The sequence below is a fragment of the Ipomoea nil genome, unplaced genomic scaffold (genome assembly GCF_001879475.1).
Source record: "Ipomoea nil cultivar Tokyo-kokei standard unplaced genomic scaffold, Asagao_1.1 scaffold1317, whole genome shotgun sequence".
Lineage (NCBI taxonomy): Eukaryota > Viridiplantae > Streptophyta > Magnoliopsida > Solanales > Convolvulaceae > Ipomoea > Ipomoea nil.
In genome coordinates this window covers 252,849-268,223 of record NW_017617745.1, presented here as the reverse complement: position 1 = coordinate 268,223, position 15,375 = coordinate 252,849, and the positions used below count along the sequence as shown (strand labels likewise).

At 38.5% G+C, this 15,375-nt stretch overlaps 2 protein-coding genes across 2 annotated transcripts; both read left to right on the top strand.

Annotated features, from left to right (window-relative positions):
* Positions 1-3,268: 3,268 nt before the first annotated feature.
* LOC109185200 (uncharacterized mitochondrial protein AtMg00810-like) lies at positions 3,269-4,174 on the top strand. The gene has a single exon (XM_019335180.1). The coding sequence runs from the start codon at positions 3,269-3,271 to the stop codon at positions 4,172-4,174; it is 906 nt and encodes a 301-aa protein (XP_019190725.1).
* An 8,895-nt stretch (positions 4,175-13,069) lies between these two features.
* LOC109185199 lies at positions 13,070-14,614 on the top strand. The gene is made up of 2 exons (XM_019335179.1): positions 13,070-13,696; positions 13,916-14,614. Exons 1-2 carry the CDS (start codon positions 13,070-13,072, stop codon positions 14,612-14,614), a joined length of 1,326 nt encoding a protein of 441 aa, XP_019190724.1.
* Positions 14,615-15,375: the final 761 nt, after the last annotated feature.

Genomic DNA, 15,375 nt, shown 5'->3' with positions numbered 1-15,375 from the left:
TTGTAACTATTCGTTTCCTTTTCTTTCCTGATCTTTTGGTATTTTATTTCCTTGGCTTTGTATTTTTTCTTTTCTGTCATTAGCTTTCTTGGAGCAGAGGACAACCCTCTTTGTATATATGTGCTATATTTTTATCAATTTGAAAGGCAAGGTTGATTTTTCCCTTCATTCAAAACTCTTGATTTATTATGGCATCAGGGCCTTCAAACAAAGAAACAGAGAGTGAGAAGAAGGCTGCTATCATCACCTACGTAGCTTCTTCTTATGCTTTGAACTCCAATGACAACCCGGGTAGTCTAATCACCCAGGTTCAATTGAAAGGAGAAAACTATGATGAATGGGTGAAGGCCATTCGCATAGCTCTTAGGGCCAAAAAGAAGTTTGGCTTTGCAGATGGAAGCATTCAACAACCTGCAGAAAACTCACCAGATTTGGAAGATTGGTGGACAGTAAACTCCATGATTGTCTCATGGATTTTGAATACTATTGAGCCTACTCTACGGTCTACTATAACACTTAAAGAAAAAGCAGTGGATCTATGGGACGACATAAAACAACGATTCTCAATCGCTAACGGGCCTCATATTCAACAATTGCGTTCAGCCTTAGCAAATTGTAGATAGAATGGTGAGTCAATTGCAAATTACTTTGGACGTCTCAAATTGCTCTGGGACGAACTCAACAACCTTGAACGGGTGCCTGTATGTACATGTGGAGGGTGTAAATGCAGTCTGAGCATCCAATTGGAGAAACGAAAGGAAGAAGAACGAGTTCATCAGTTCTTGATGGGCCTTGATGGAGAACGGTACAATACCATTCGTTCCAATATTCTGAGTCAAGACCCATTACCTAATCTCAATCGAACTTATCATATGGTTGTTCAAGATGAACAAGCAAGGACGATAGTGAGTACACATGACAATCGTTCAGACCCCGTAAGCTATGTAATGCGAGCAGGACAAGGAAATCGTGTTACGCTAAGAGGGGGGGGGGGGGGGGGGGGGGGGGCAAAAAGGATGGAGTGACATGTGGACACTGCCACCGCACCGGGCATGATACAGGCGAATGTTTTCAACTCATTGGATACCCTGATTGGTGGGGTGCTAAACCACGATCTAATGGTCGAAGTGGAAGTCGGGGCACTCAACAACAGATTGGACGAGGAAAAAGTGCAACACCAAGAGTCAATGTAGCCCAAGCTGCTGTAGGTGAAATCCCTTCTTAAGCTGTCTCGATGACAAATACAGAACAGACTGCTATTGGAGGACTTTCAAAGGAACAATGGAGTGCTCTTTTGGCAGCTCTTAGTGTCCATAAACCTGAAACCAACCAACGTCTTTCAGGTAACTTACCATGGATTATTGACACCGGAGCGTCAAACCATATGATAGGGACACTCAATCATATGACGAATGTGAGGACAATTGAACCATGTCCTGTTGGGCTGCCGAATGGAGAAGAAACTTATGCAGCAAAGCAAGGCACTATGGTGCTTGGTGAAAAATTGAGGCTGCAGAAAGTTTTATTTGTGCCTAAATTAAACTGCAATTTAATTTATATATCTCAACTCTTGGCTGATTCGCCCTATCATGCTCAATTCACTGACAAATTTTGTGTTATTCAGGACCGCACCTCGAAGACGCTGATTGGAACGGGTGAACAACGGGGGAGACTTTACTTCTTGAAGAAGGCAGAATCCATGCAAATCAATAATGTTTTCAGTTTATCGCAAGCAGAGTTGTGGCATCCATCACCTACAGTTATGAATTTTCTTCCTAATTTTGAAGATGGTAGTAGTTTGAATAATAGACACTGTGAAGTTTGTTTCCGGGCCAAACAAACTCGTGAACCTTTTTCTTTAAGTTCTAATAAAGCAAGTTCAATTTTTGAGTTAGTTCATTGTGATTTGTGGGGTGCTTATAGTGTTCCTGCTCTATGCGGTGCTTATTATTTCTTGACAATTGTTGATGATTTTTCCCGTTCTGTGTGGGTTTATTTAATCCGGACTAAGGGTGAAGTTCCCGGGATCCTAAAAAATTTTGTTGCCTTGGTTCACCGTCAGTTTGGCAAACAAATTAAATTTGTTCGGACAGACAATGGGACTGAATTCACATGTTTGAAAAGTTATTTTGATAGTGTTGGGATTATACATCAGACTTCGTGCGTAGGAACACCCCAACAAAATGGTAGAGTGGAGAGAAAGCATCGACATATTCTAAATGTGGCAAGAGCGTTGCATTTTCAAGCTAATTTGCCAATTGAGTTCTGGGCAGAATGCATTCTCACTGCAGGCTATCTTATTAATCGGACACCCACTAAATTGCTCAAAGGTAAAACCCCTTTTGACATTCTTTTTGGGCGCTCACCTGATTATTCTCTTCTTCGTACTTTTGGGTGCTTGTGTTATGCGAAGAATGATGCTCGAATTAAAGATAAATTTGCAAGTCGTAGTCGTAAGTGTGTGTTTATTGGTTATCCATACGGCAAGAAAGGGTGGTATTTGCGTGATTTGGAAAGTGGGGAGCGATTTGTTTCACGGGATGTCCAGTTTCTTGAGACCATATTTCCCTTTTCTTCTTCACTTACTAAGCATCGTATGTCCCCCATGATTGAATATGTTGATGATCTTTCCAATGACCTTCCAGAGACAATTACTGAAAATGGGCTTGGGGATGATTTTTCTAATAATCTTCTAGCGACAATCGCTGAATCAGAAGTGTCCTTGACAGATGAAGTGACTAATATGAATGCAGCGAACTTACCCACTTCCAACTCTGCTTCTAGTGATGATGATGAGAACCTTGGTCGTGGAAAACGGGAAAAACGGGTTCCTACATATCTCTATGATTATGTCACGCACTTTGCTAGTCGCATATCCCCCCTACCATGTTCCACCTCTTCTAAAACGTCTTCAGGTACGATACATCCCATATCTCACTTTGTTAATTATGATAAATTTTCTTTGGCACATCGGCATTACCTTGCAGCAATTACTGCTGAGCATGAGCCCACATTATTCTCTGAGGCTGTACAAGCTCCTCATTGGCGAGAGGCCATGCGCCAGGAGCTTCAGGCACTTGAAGACAATGGCACTTGGATACTTGAGGATCTCCCTCCTGGTCATAAAGCCATTGACAGCAAGTGGGTTTACAAGGTTAAATATAATGCAGATGGATCGATTGAGCGCTATAAAGCACGACTTGTTGTCTGAGGAGATCGACAAATCGAAGGAGTTGATTACAATGAAACATTTGCACCCACCATTAAAATGGTTACAATTCGTGCCTTTCTCGCTGTTGCTGTTGCTCGTGGATGGCCTCTTTACCAAATGGATGTGAGTAATGCTTTCTTGCATGGTGATTTAACAGAGACAATTTACATGAAGCTCCCCCCTGGGTTTGTGTCCTCATGCCCGAACAAAGTTTGTCGTCTCCGAAAGTCTTTGTACGGTCTTCGTCAAGCTCCTCGGTGTTGGTTTGCAAAGTTGGCAGACTCTCTCACTAATTATGGGTTTCACCAGTCATCTTCTGATCACTCATTATTCACTTTCAATCACAATGGTGTGCAACTATATATTCTTATCTATGTAGATGATCTCGTTATCTCTGGCAATGACAATACTGCTGTGCATCATTTCAAGCTCTACTTGAGTAATTGCTTTCATATGAAGGATTTGGGCACATTGAAATACTTTCTTGGTCTCGAAGTAGCTCGCAACGAATCCGGTATTTTCCTTAGCCAACGAAAATATGCTTTTGATATCCTTGAAGAGACTGGTCTCTTGGGTGCAAAACCTGCTGCTGTCCCACTAGAGGAAAACCATCGATTGGCTTTAGCTAATGGAAAAGAGATGACCGATCCTACCAGTTATAGGAGGCTCGTTGGTCGGCTTATATACTTGACAGTTACTCGTCCAGATATTTGTTATAGTGTGCACGTTCTTGCACAATTCATGCATAAACCGCAGGTTCCTCACTGGGAAGCTGCACTTCGTGTGGTGCGTTATTTGAAGGCTAATCCAGGGCAGGGGCTTTTCTTTCGGGCTGATTGTGATCTCCGTCTATATGCCTATTGTGATGCTGACTGGGCTGGTTGCCCGCTCACTCGTCGCTCATTGACTGCTTATTTTGTTCTTCTAGGAACTTCCCCGATTTCATGGAAAACTAAGAAGTAACAGACTGTCTCGCGCTCCTCTGCTGAAGCTGAGCATCGTGCAATGGCTGCGACAACAAGTGAATTGAAATGGTTAAAAGCACTTCTCCTTGATCTTGGTATTTCTCATGCTACACCAATGCAATTGTATTGTGATAGCCAAACGGCATTGCACATCGCTCGTAATCCAGTCTTTCATGAGCGAACCAAACACATTGAAGTCGATTGTCATTTTATTCGTGATGAAGTTCAGTTTGGTAATATTCAACCCTCTAATGTTCATACTTCTATGCAAGTGGCAGATGTTTTGACCAAGGCCTTGGGCAAGCCTCAGTTTAAGTTTCTTTTAAGCAAATTGGGCATTCTTGATGTTCATGCTCCAACTTGAGGGGGGTATTAGAATATAGAATATTAGCAATGTTATTTTTGGTTGTAACTATTCGTTTCCTTTTCTTTCCTGATCTTTTGGTATTTTATTTCCTTGGCTTTGTATTTTTTCTTTTCTGTCATTAGCTTTCTTGGAGCAGAGGACAACCCTCTTTGTATATATGTGCTATATTTTTATCAATGAAAGGCAAGGTTGAATTTTTTCCTCATTCAAAACTCTTGATTTATTAATTACAGCAAATTAAAAAGATTTTTTTGTTTGTTTTAAAGAAATCATTATTATATATTCTCATTATTATATTATAAATAATGGGAAGGAATATTCCTTGGTACCATGATTACAATTATAATCACAAAAAAACACCCTGTCGTACTATCTCTAACGTTTTTGATCGCATGCATCGCCGCGACAATCGCCGTAGTTTGGTCCCTGTGCGGCGCCTTGTCGCGGAAGAAGCCACCCGGAGGTCCGGTGGACGAAGACGAAACGCCGCCGTCGCAGAAGAGAAACCCAGAAAAGTTGGCATCATCTTCCTCGGCGAAACTCGAATTCTTTACACCACTAACCCCGCGCAGCCAGAGGTGGAGAACGGCAACGGGGTTTCACGGCCATTGCTGCCGCCGCCGTCGATGATGATGATGATGATGAGGCAGGGGTCGAGGAGGGGGGACAACAGCAAGATGAAGTACTTGAAACACGAGGATTCGGTTTGGAAGAAAGCGATCATCTTAGGTGAGAAGTGCAGAGTCCCAGACGAGGAAGAGGAGGCAATTGTGTACGATGAAAAGGGGAACAGGATCTCCACGTATCATCCCAGAACCAAGTCCAATATTAATGCATTCGAGATAATATTATTGTCGAGGCAGAATTCCATTGCTGAATTCTAGGTAGGAAGGAATAGGAATATAATGGGTATGTAATTCGATCCGCTTTTTGTTTGATCGAAGACGTACTATATAAAGTCGGGTCAATTCTGTGGTTGCCCAGGAATGGAATGAAATGGACTAAAATATAGAGACTTTTAAAATTTGGATAAGAATATCGATGGTTGAGGTTGACCGTCCTTAACAAAATTATATAAAAAAATATGACTCAGGCTTTATACGTATACATCACATCCCACCACAAACATCCTCTCCCTCCGTCGTATACATACATATGATATACATTCTCTCTCTCCTCTGTCGTATACATACATCCCATCTCCATCCTCCTTCTCCACCTAATACACACCCAGCATACTGTTTTCTTCTCCATTCTTCTTCTCCACCTAATAAGCTAAATTCAAAAATCTACACAAAATTCATGTATCAAGCTAAATTCTTTGAGCATCTGCCATTATATCATTTCAATTCACATGATAATTAAAAAAAATTGAGTGGAGAAAGCAACTCTTTTCTTCTAATTTTATTTTATCAACTTTTCAAGAGACAAACAACTCACGTAGTAGTGACAACCAGACATTTTTTCCACAACTAGACATTTTTTCCGGTGATCAGTTCGACCAGAGAAGGCAACCCAGAAAAAGCGACCTGAGGTTGCCCCCTCACAGGAAGAAGGCGAACTGGTCGAAAGTTGCTTTCCCATAGGTGAGTTTTTTTTTTCTCGGATCGTTGAATCGATAAGAACAAAAAAAAAAATGAAACAACAAAAATAAAATAAAAAAATTAAAAGACTACTGTCTCTGACGAGGCAGCAGTCCTGTCTAGTCAGAGACCGTACTTATGCATACTGTACAGTTCGTGAATATTTATGCAGTACTTATGCATGTGAAGGTGAATATTTACTTTTACACACAAAGCTGCAAAAGTGAATATTTATTTTTATATCATTGTGCTGTGAAATGTAATTTTATACGCAATGTTGATGCAGAGAATATATTCCCTGAAAAGAACAGAATGAAATGCCTTTGAATTGAAATGTTTGAAATGACTATAGAGATTAGCATATTTTTATAGAAGATATCAATATTATTTAAACACACACAACACATTCAATTCCTCAACCTATTCAATTCCTCACGATATCAACTTTACTTATTTACTCCAACTTCTTCTTCAAGCGCTTGCAGAATATTGCCGGTATGATTGAATTTCTTTAAATTGTTTTTATATAAATCATAATGTATCTATTATACTTACTACATTAATATTTTGCAATGTAGGTGTTGAAGACTATGTCATTGTTTCAGTATACTGGGGTGGCGAGGTAATTCGTAATGAAACCGGATGTCAAATTGGTTACACAATACCTCCCCAAAGATCAGTATACGTACATCGCCAATCCTCATTGTCGGATGTGGTTGTCATGATATGCAACGCAATGGGGGAATCTCCTGCCACAATATTAGAGTTAACTGCGAGATTGTTAATGTACACTCAACAACAAGGTTTATTCCACGTGCAATACCCTATTGTCAGTGACGAGTCATGGCTTTATTTTGTAAATCAGACGTCACGTTTAGGGGAATTGCATGTATATGTTACAGCAACACCTACAACAATGAATACAAGTTTCATGGGCTTATTGACAGGGTTAACACAATTTTCGGGAGGTGTACATGCTAGCGACACAAATTATTTTTCCCCTCTTCCAGAGGACGACATTGGGGGTGGGAGTTCGAGTTATAACATTTGTAGCTCATCAGAACCATTTGTTGATTTCTCCCATTATGCTCAAACGAAACAACATTCTGATTCTTCCACTTCCCGTAGTGAAGAGGAAAAAGAACCAAGTACTGATCACTCAGATGGTGAAGACCAAAGTATGTCTCAAAATGTGTCATTTACCTTTGACGCAGACGAAAATGAGATGACTCCTCAACAACCATTGCGAAGAGGCAAATCTCCCATTCCAGATGCTGATATTCCATATTATCATACCGGCTTCTCGTTTGGCCAAGGGTACCGAGAGCATGATGATGACTATACGCCTCGGTATACTCCAAAAAAAATATTTTACAAGTTGGCATGGTATTTGATGGGTACGAGGAATTGAAAAAAAGCGGTGTCTTTGCACAGTATAGTGGAAGGAAAGCAATTCAAAACAGCATTCAAGGACCGCAAATGTTGGAAGGCAATTTGTTTGCACCACAAGGGTGGTGAGCAACCATGCCTTTGGTCCTTGTCAGCAAGTAAAATGTGTGGTACGAGCACTGAGTGGATCATTAAAAAATTTGAACCTACTCACAAATGTAGGGTGGATTACACCCACGGTGGTGATGACCGCAATTGTACCAGCAAATTCATAGCTGATTTACTCACAGAAAAATTAGTTGTTGATCCTGGATACAAGGTCAAGAATATCCAGGCAGATGTGAAAGAGAAGTATGGGATCACTGTGTTGTACAAGAAAGCTTGGTATGCCCGTCAAATAGCGATTCAAAGCATTTACGGAGAATGGGATAAGTCATACGATGACTTGCCCAAATATTTGCGATCACTAGTGAGAACGAACTCAGGGTCGGTTATTGACTTTCATACGACAAGGTCAACAAGGGGTCGTAATTACTCTGAGTTCAAATATGCATTTTGGGCTTTGAAGGCAGCTATTGATGGTTTTCGTTATTGCCTTCCTGTAATTACCATAGATGGTACACATCTATATGGTAAATACAAAGGGCATTTACTGTTGGCTGTGAGTATGAATGGAAACAATGAAATTTTTCCATTGGCATACTCTATTGTCGATTCTGAGAACGGCAATAGCTGGACTTGGTTTTTGCAATTATTGGCAACACATGTGTTTCCAAACCATGAGTCCGTATGCATAATTTCGGACAGACACCCAGGCATTGATGTTGCATTTAATGACTTGCCACAACTACACCCGTCACGCGTGCACCGCCGATACTGCCTACGACATCTCCGCAGTAATGTCATGACGAAGTTCAAAAACAAGAGTCTCAAATCACTGATATGGGAAGCGGGTAGTGCGGTAACAAGATTGGATTACCAGAAGGCAATGCGAGCTATAGAGGATAAGTGGCCCCAAGCATACCAATATTTGTCCGAAATCCCGAAAGAATCATGGGCATTGTCTTACGACGGTGGTTACAGGTTTGGCATTATGACTACCAATAGCTCAGAATCCTTCAACAATACATTAAAGGGTTGTCGAATGTTGCCTGTAACTGCTATAGCTCGGCTAACATTCAACAAGTTAGTTGCTATGTTTGTGAACAGGCGTGCAGCTGGGGAGGTAATGCAACAAGCAGGCTTGCATTGGCCAAAGAATATTTCTAAAGAGATGTCAAGGAGGGAACAATTCAAGAACAATGCCACCGTTAAGCCATATAATCACCAGATTGGGCTTTACGAGGTTGCTCTTGATAGGCCGTGCATTTCTCAACCCAACGTAAGATTTCATGAACTTAATTTGGAGCAGAAGACATGCACATGCGGTGAATGGTCGGTAAATGGCTTGCTTGCGCTCATGTCTTAGCAGCATGTCATTTCAGGAGAAGTGTCCCAGACTCCTTTGTGCCTGTAGTGTTTACTTTAAACTATTATAGAATGTGTTATGCAGGTGACCTCTATCCAGTGACAAACGAAGAGCATAATCAAAACAGTAGGGTAATTACCCTACCACCCTCAAATGCGCGCCACAAAAGTCATAGAGGACAACAACAAAGGAGTAGGTTTCAAAATGAAATGGACTATGGGAGGCGTCATCGTTGAAGAAATCGTCAAGAAAAAGAACTCATAGTAAGGCTCCTGTATTTTTTTTTTCCTTTATCATATGTTAAATTCAATGTTGTGTTGTTTAAAAAAAAAATCAATGTTGTGTTTTTCTAATTTAATCGTTATGAATCCAATTTGCATTACTATAATTGTTTTTTATTATGGAATTCAAAATATTATAATTATTTTATTATTAATACATTTAATTTATTATTAATTTAACAATATTATAAATTGTTATATTAAATAATGTTTTATAGGTTACGTCAATGATATTTATAATATTAAATTAAATTATATTGAATTACTGATATACATCATAGTACATACCTCAAGAATACATACGCATATAATTAACAATATTAATATACAAGAGTACATACGCCAAGAATACATACGTGATACGCCTGCAAAAGTGACAGCTTTAAAGAAAAGGTGGCAACTTTTGTATTCTTATCCCAACTTTTTTTTCTCGATATTCTTGTCCATGTGTTTGTCTTTATCGACAAACCAAGCTATGTCTCTGGAGTTATGTGTATGTATGTGAATAATATATAGAACTTTGAATGAAAAATTATTACAAGGTAGTATCTCAATTACAGCCCAAAGAATCAAAATTCCACCACCGGATTTGATCCTGTGACCTTCCTACAGAGGAAATCATAAATGTGTCATCTGTGGCATATATAATTTATATACTTAATTGCATGCAATATAGTAATATTCTTGACACAACATTCTAATAGTTGCAATTATTAGGATTCCGTATTCTAGGTCCATCTATTAGAATTCATTCTTCCTGGCCTCTCCCTATATATATTATTGAATTAATTTCATTTTTGGTCCCACGACTTTTGAGTTCTTATCACTTTTGGTGCACAACTTTAAATTTTTTCAATTTTGGTGTCTAACTTAGTTATTTTTATCATTTTTGGTCCTTCCAGCCAAATTGACGGTAAAATATTTCCGGATTTTATATTTTAGGGGCAACATCGTTATCTCATAGAAAGATCTTCAATATTTAAATAAAAGAAAAATCATATTAAGAGTAAAAGAAGAGTTTGTCAATCGTCGAAACTATAAATCCCCATAGATCTGTTTGGTTTCTGCTCGTCTTCTCCATTATTCTCATCATCAAACACCTATAGATATGATTTTACAGTGATTTTGGGATGACAATTTTACCCCTAAAAATATAAAATCCAGCAACATTTCGCTGTCAATTTGGCCGAAAGGACCAAAACTGATAAAAATAACAATGTTAGGCACCAAAATTAAAAAATTTTAAAGTTGTGCACCAAAAGTGATAGAACATCAAAAGTCGTGGGACCAAAAGTGAAATTAATTCTATATTATTAAGAATATTACCATTTATCATACTATCTTAACTTAGACTCTTTTATCCTTATAAATACAATCTCTTCATTATGTACTTTACATAATTATGGATTGGTCAATAATAATATCATTCTCAGAATTATTATTTTCTTCGAGCTAGATAGCCATCATGATTTAGTGTATAAGAAGTATCATACTTTACAGTAGACCTGGCAATTATCGACACGACCCGTTAACACAACACGAAACCGGACACGAAAATAACGGGTTAGTGTTTAGCCTTAACTTGTTCCGGGTCATTAACGGGTTGACCCGTTAAAGACCCGTTATGTTTCATGTCTTAACGGGTCAACCCGTTAAACCTATTAAGAACCCGTTAATATTGTCGTGTTAACCTGTTAACACGAACCCGTTTACTCAACATGTTTATAACCCGCTAAGAACCATTGTCATGAATGAGATTACAAAAGATATTATGAACATGGCTAAGGATGAATTTACTACATTAGGCCAAGATCCTATGCACCAATTATTGATGTTCAATAATTTGAAATTTGAATTTTTATTGTGTTCAATTTTATAATAAAAACTAGTATGGAGTCCTTTAATTATGATTTTTGGATGTTATTTTATCATTTTATGAATGTTATGAATTGAATATTTTAAATTTCTTTAATAGATTGAACTGTAGGTTTTATTTCTTTTTTATAGAACTTAACTTTAAATTTTAGTTTTTTAAATATATTAATAGAAATAGCAGGTTTAAACGAGTTTCGTGTCATATCGTGTTGACACGACTTGAAACCTGGCAACAAAACATGTCTATCGTGTCAACCCGTTTAACCCGTTAACAAATAGTGTTCGTGTTCGTGTTAAAAATTTGATTGAACCCGTTAACCATAATGTGTCGTGTCCATGTTTAGCCTTATCGTGTTCGTGTCGACCCGTTAACGGACCCGTATACACAAATTGCCATGTCTACTTTACAGCGATAAGGTCAGGGTGAGGTTTGATATTTTTGCCATGAACATTGAGATTTGGAAGTTTGGGTTCATGTTGGCCTCCGTATACATAAAAGTATATAGTTTAGTGTTTAGTCTTGATTCTGATCTTAAAGCTAGATTAACTTAATTTACATCCTCATGGGCTTGGAGGTTCATAGGTCTAGGATGTAGCATAGCGAAGATAGAAAAATTGGGTTATTAAGAAAAAAGTATTTTGCTATATGGTTACAGCATTTTGATCTCTTTACAAATAATATATCAATGAATATAAATATCACATCAATAAATATTTAAATTGAGAGTTTGACATATAGTCATGATTATGGTTTAGTTTTAAGAGATGTTTAGTTGAAAAATTAGCAAGTTTTATAATAGATTTGAGATATTGGTGTTATAAATATGTAGTTAACAGATTATCTGCATGCAATTAACCTATGATATATGTCTATCATCGACATATTATATATTTATAGTACCAACATTATTTCTGATTACGAGGAAAAAACACAGTTTATGTAAATTATGAAATGACATCATTTTGAATCAGGATCCACCAAATAATGATTGCTCATACTCAACCTACTACTATTTTTCTTGAGTTCTACTATACATACTATAAAATTCTACTCCCTGATGTGGCAAACAATGATTGGTTATTTTCATCATATGAATCCATAAAAAGTGTCTACATCAAAACTTGTGAGGCAAATTATTGTGTGGACTATGAATATCAGGTACATTTTTAATATATTAAAAGTACATTATTTTTGTACTGAAGGTACATTATATAAAATAATGTACCCTTAGTATATTAAAAATGTACTTTCAAAAAATGTACCTTATGTACATAAATAATGTACCATTAGTGTATTAAAGATGCACTTTTTATTTATGATCTACACAATTGTGCGGATCATGGTCCATGCAATAATGATTGAACTTGAGAGAGGGAATAAAAATTGATAGTATAAGGGAATGGCTTCGAGTCTCTTACATGGTGTCTCGGTAGCAAGGGGTGTTCCGGCTATTTCCCACCTCCTATTTGCAGACGACTGCTTTCTGTTCCACCGGGTGACCCAAAGTGAGAGCGTGCATATGAGGTATGTGTTGGATGTTTATGCCAAAGCTTCTTGCCAGCACATTAATTATGATAAGTCAGTCGCTTGCTTCAGTGCTAATGTGCCTCAGAATGTCCGAAACGAGGTTGTGGACATTATTGGGGTGGAGGAGGGTGAGACAAGCGGGAAGTATTTGGGCCTGTCCTCATTAGTGGGTAAAAGGAAAAAAGCCATTCTTGGCTTCCTTAAGGACGGTATACTCACTAGGATTCGCTCCTGGAACGCCAAGTTCCCTTCTCGAGCGAGAAGGGAGGTTTTACTGAAAAATGTGATCCAGACAATGCCGGCTTTTGCAATGACGGATTTTTTACTGTCCCAAGGTTTGTGTCGTGAGATGGAGGTTATTATGAACCAATACTGGTGGACTTGTCGGGTTGATAACTCTACATGAATAAAGTGGCGCTCTGGGAGGGATTGTGCTTGCCCAAGGCAAAAGGAGGGATGGGGTTCCGGCGGTTACATGAGATGAACAAGGACTTACTGGGAAAACAGGGTTGGCGACTGATTACTATGCCTTCTACTCTTGTTACCCGTGTGTTCAAGGCACATTGTTACCCTATATGTGGTTTCTTCGATTCCAGTGTGGGAAACAACCCGTCATATATTTGGAGGAGCTTGTGGGAGGTCCAGGACTGTTTGAAGGAGGGATGTAGACGGGCAGTTGGCAATGGGGATGACACCTTCATTGGCACTGATCCCTGGTTGCCTGTTGATAATAACCCGTACGTCGAAACCGTGTTACATCCGACTGTGCATGATGCCCCGATGTCTTCTCTTATGAACAGGCATGGTACGGGGTGCGATGTGGAGTGTGTGAAGGATATTTTCACTGACCGGGATGCAAACTTGATCTTAAATATTCCTCTTAGCACTCGGAGACCACCTGATCGTTGGATTTGGCATTGGGACGACAAGAGTGCTTATACGGTGAAATCTTGCTATAAGCATCTAACTACTGTTGCGGGGGATGATCATCCTTGGGCTAAAATTTGGAGTTTACATATACCTCCCAAGGTGAAGAGTTTTTGTTGGCAGTTGGCATCAAATTATCTTCCAACTCGGGATATTTTAAATTCTAAACATGTTGCATGCATTTTGGACTGTCATATGTGCAAGAATGTGGCCGAAATAACCCTCCATTTATTCATACATCGTACTGAGTCAGCAAGCATTTGAAATAAACTGGGAATGGCCCATATTTCTGGTTTTGCTGGTAATAATTTTCATGATTAGTTTTTCTGGGCTATATCTTCGTTGAATGACTCTGCTTTGCCTAATTTTGTTATGGTTTGCTGGGGGCTATGGGGTAGCAGGAACGAAAGGGTATGGAATGGTCTTGGCTTTGATTCAAACACGGTGGTTCACAGGGCTTTGCCGTTTCTGGAGAATTGGAAGTTGGCAAATGAGGCATCTACCCAGTTCAGTGTTGTTGCCGGCCATCCAACACGCTGGTCTAAACCTGCGTTGGGGAGGATTAAGCTGAATTGTGATGCAGCGATATGCCAAGGGTCTATTGTCATGGGAATAAGTTGGGTTTTGCGCGATGACGAGGGGAAGTTTCTAGCTGCCAAGAACACAGTAGTACCGAGGAATTACCTGGTGAAGGAGGCTGAAGCTTTGTCTATTCGCGAGGCCCTGAGTTGGTTAATAAGTACAAGTATGGGGAGTGTGGATGTAGAAATGGAGTCACAAGTCGTGTTTAACGCTCTATTTTCTTCATCTTTCAGTTCTGCGTTTGGTCTTTTGATAGATGATGTAAGAGGTTTAGCATCCGCAATTGGGGATGTTGAATTTCATTTTGTAAAGCGATCTGTGAACTGTACCGCCCATGTCATTGCACGAGAGGCCTTTTTGGTGTCAGGTTGCGGGGAGGGGCTGGACTCTGCTTTGCTGTTCCTTGTAAACATTCTCGAGCTTGATTTAATGGATTAATCCCTTTTCTTCAAAAAAAAAAAAAATTGAGAGTATAAAATGAGAGTCCACCAAGTATTTTTTTTTTTTTTCATATAGTAGTTGAATTGGGCTTATTATGAATCATTAATTAACTGAAACTTCGAAATAGCCCAAAAAATAGAACTATAAAATCAAATCGGTCAAATATAAAATTTTGGAGCATTATTGGGTAGATCATGGTTCAAAACGGCGTTGTTTCTTTAAGTGAAGAAACGACTGCCATTACATCTTTACAAAGCTCGTATTTATTGTGTGTTTATGACAAAGTGAAACTACAATGTATCTAAAATGAAACTGTAATTGAATTGATATGATACTTTACTTGTGTTGAAATGAAACTGCAGTATATATAAAATTAAACTGAATAATATGTCTCATATATTGAGTGTATATTATCAAATAGAACTGTAGTTGAATAGAAATGATATTGTAGTTGTGTTGTAATGAAACTACATTGTATACAAAATGAAACTGAATAACAGTTTCACATATTTGAGTGTATATTATCCAATGAAACTATAGTTATATCGAAATGATACTGTATTTGTATTTTAATGAAACTGCAGTAGTGTATATAAAATGAAACTGAATAACAGTTTCACATATTTGAGTGTATATTGTCCAATGAAACTGTAGTTATATCGAAATGATACTGTAGTTATGTTGTAATGAAACTACAGTGTATATAAAATGAAACTGAATAACAGTTTCACATATTTGAGTGTATATTGTCCAATGAA

Excerpts from the sequence above, each read along its gene's own strand:
- LOC109185200 (XM_019335180.1), top strand. The coding sequence starts at position 3,269 with ATGGTTACAATTCGTGCCTTTCTCGCTGTTGCTGTTGCTCGTGGATGG.
- LOC109185199 (XM_019335179.1), top strand. The coding sequence starts at position 13,070 with ATGAATAAAGTGGCGCTCTGGGAGGGATTGTGCTTGCCCAAGGCAAAA. Across the intron at positions 13,697-13,915 it reads GTTTACATATACCTCCCAAG|TTTTTCTGGGCTATATCTTC; the intron begins GTGAAGAGTTTT and ends TTTCATGATTAG.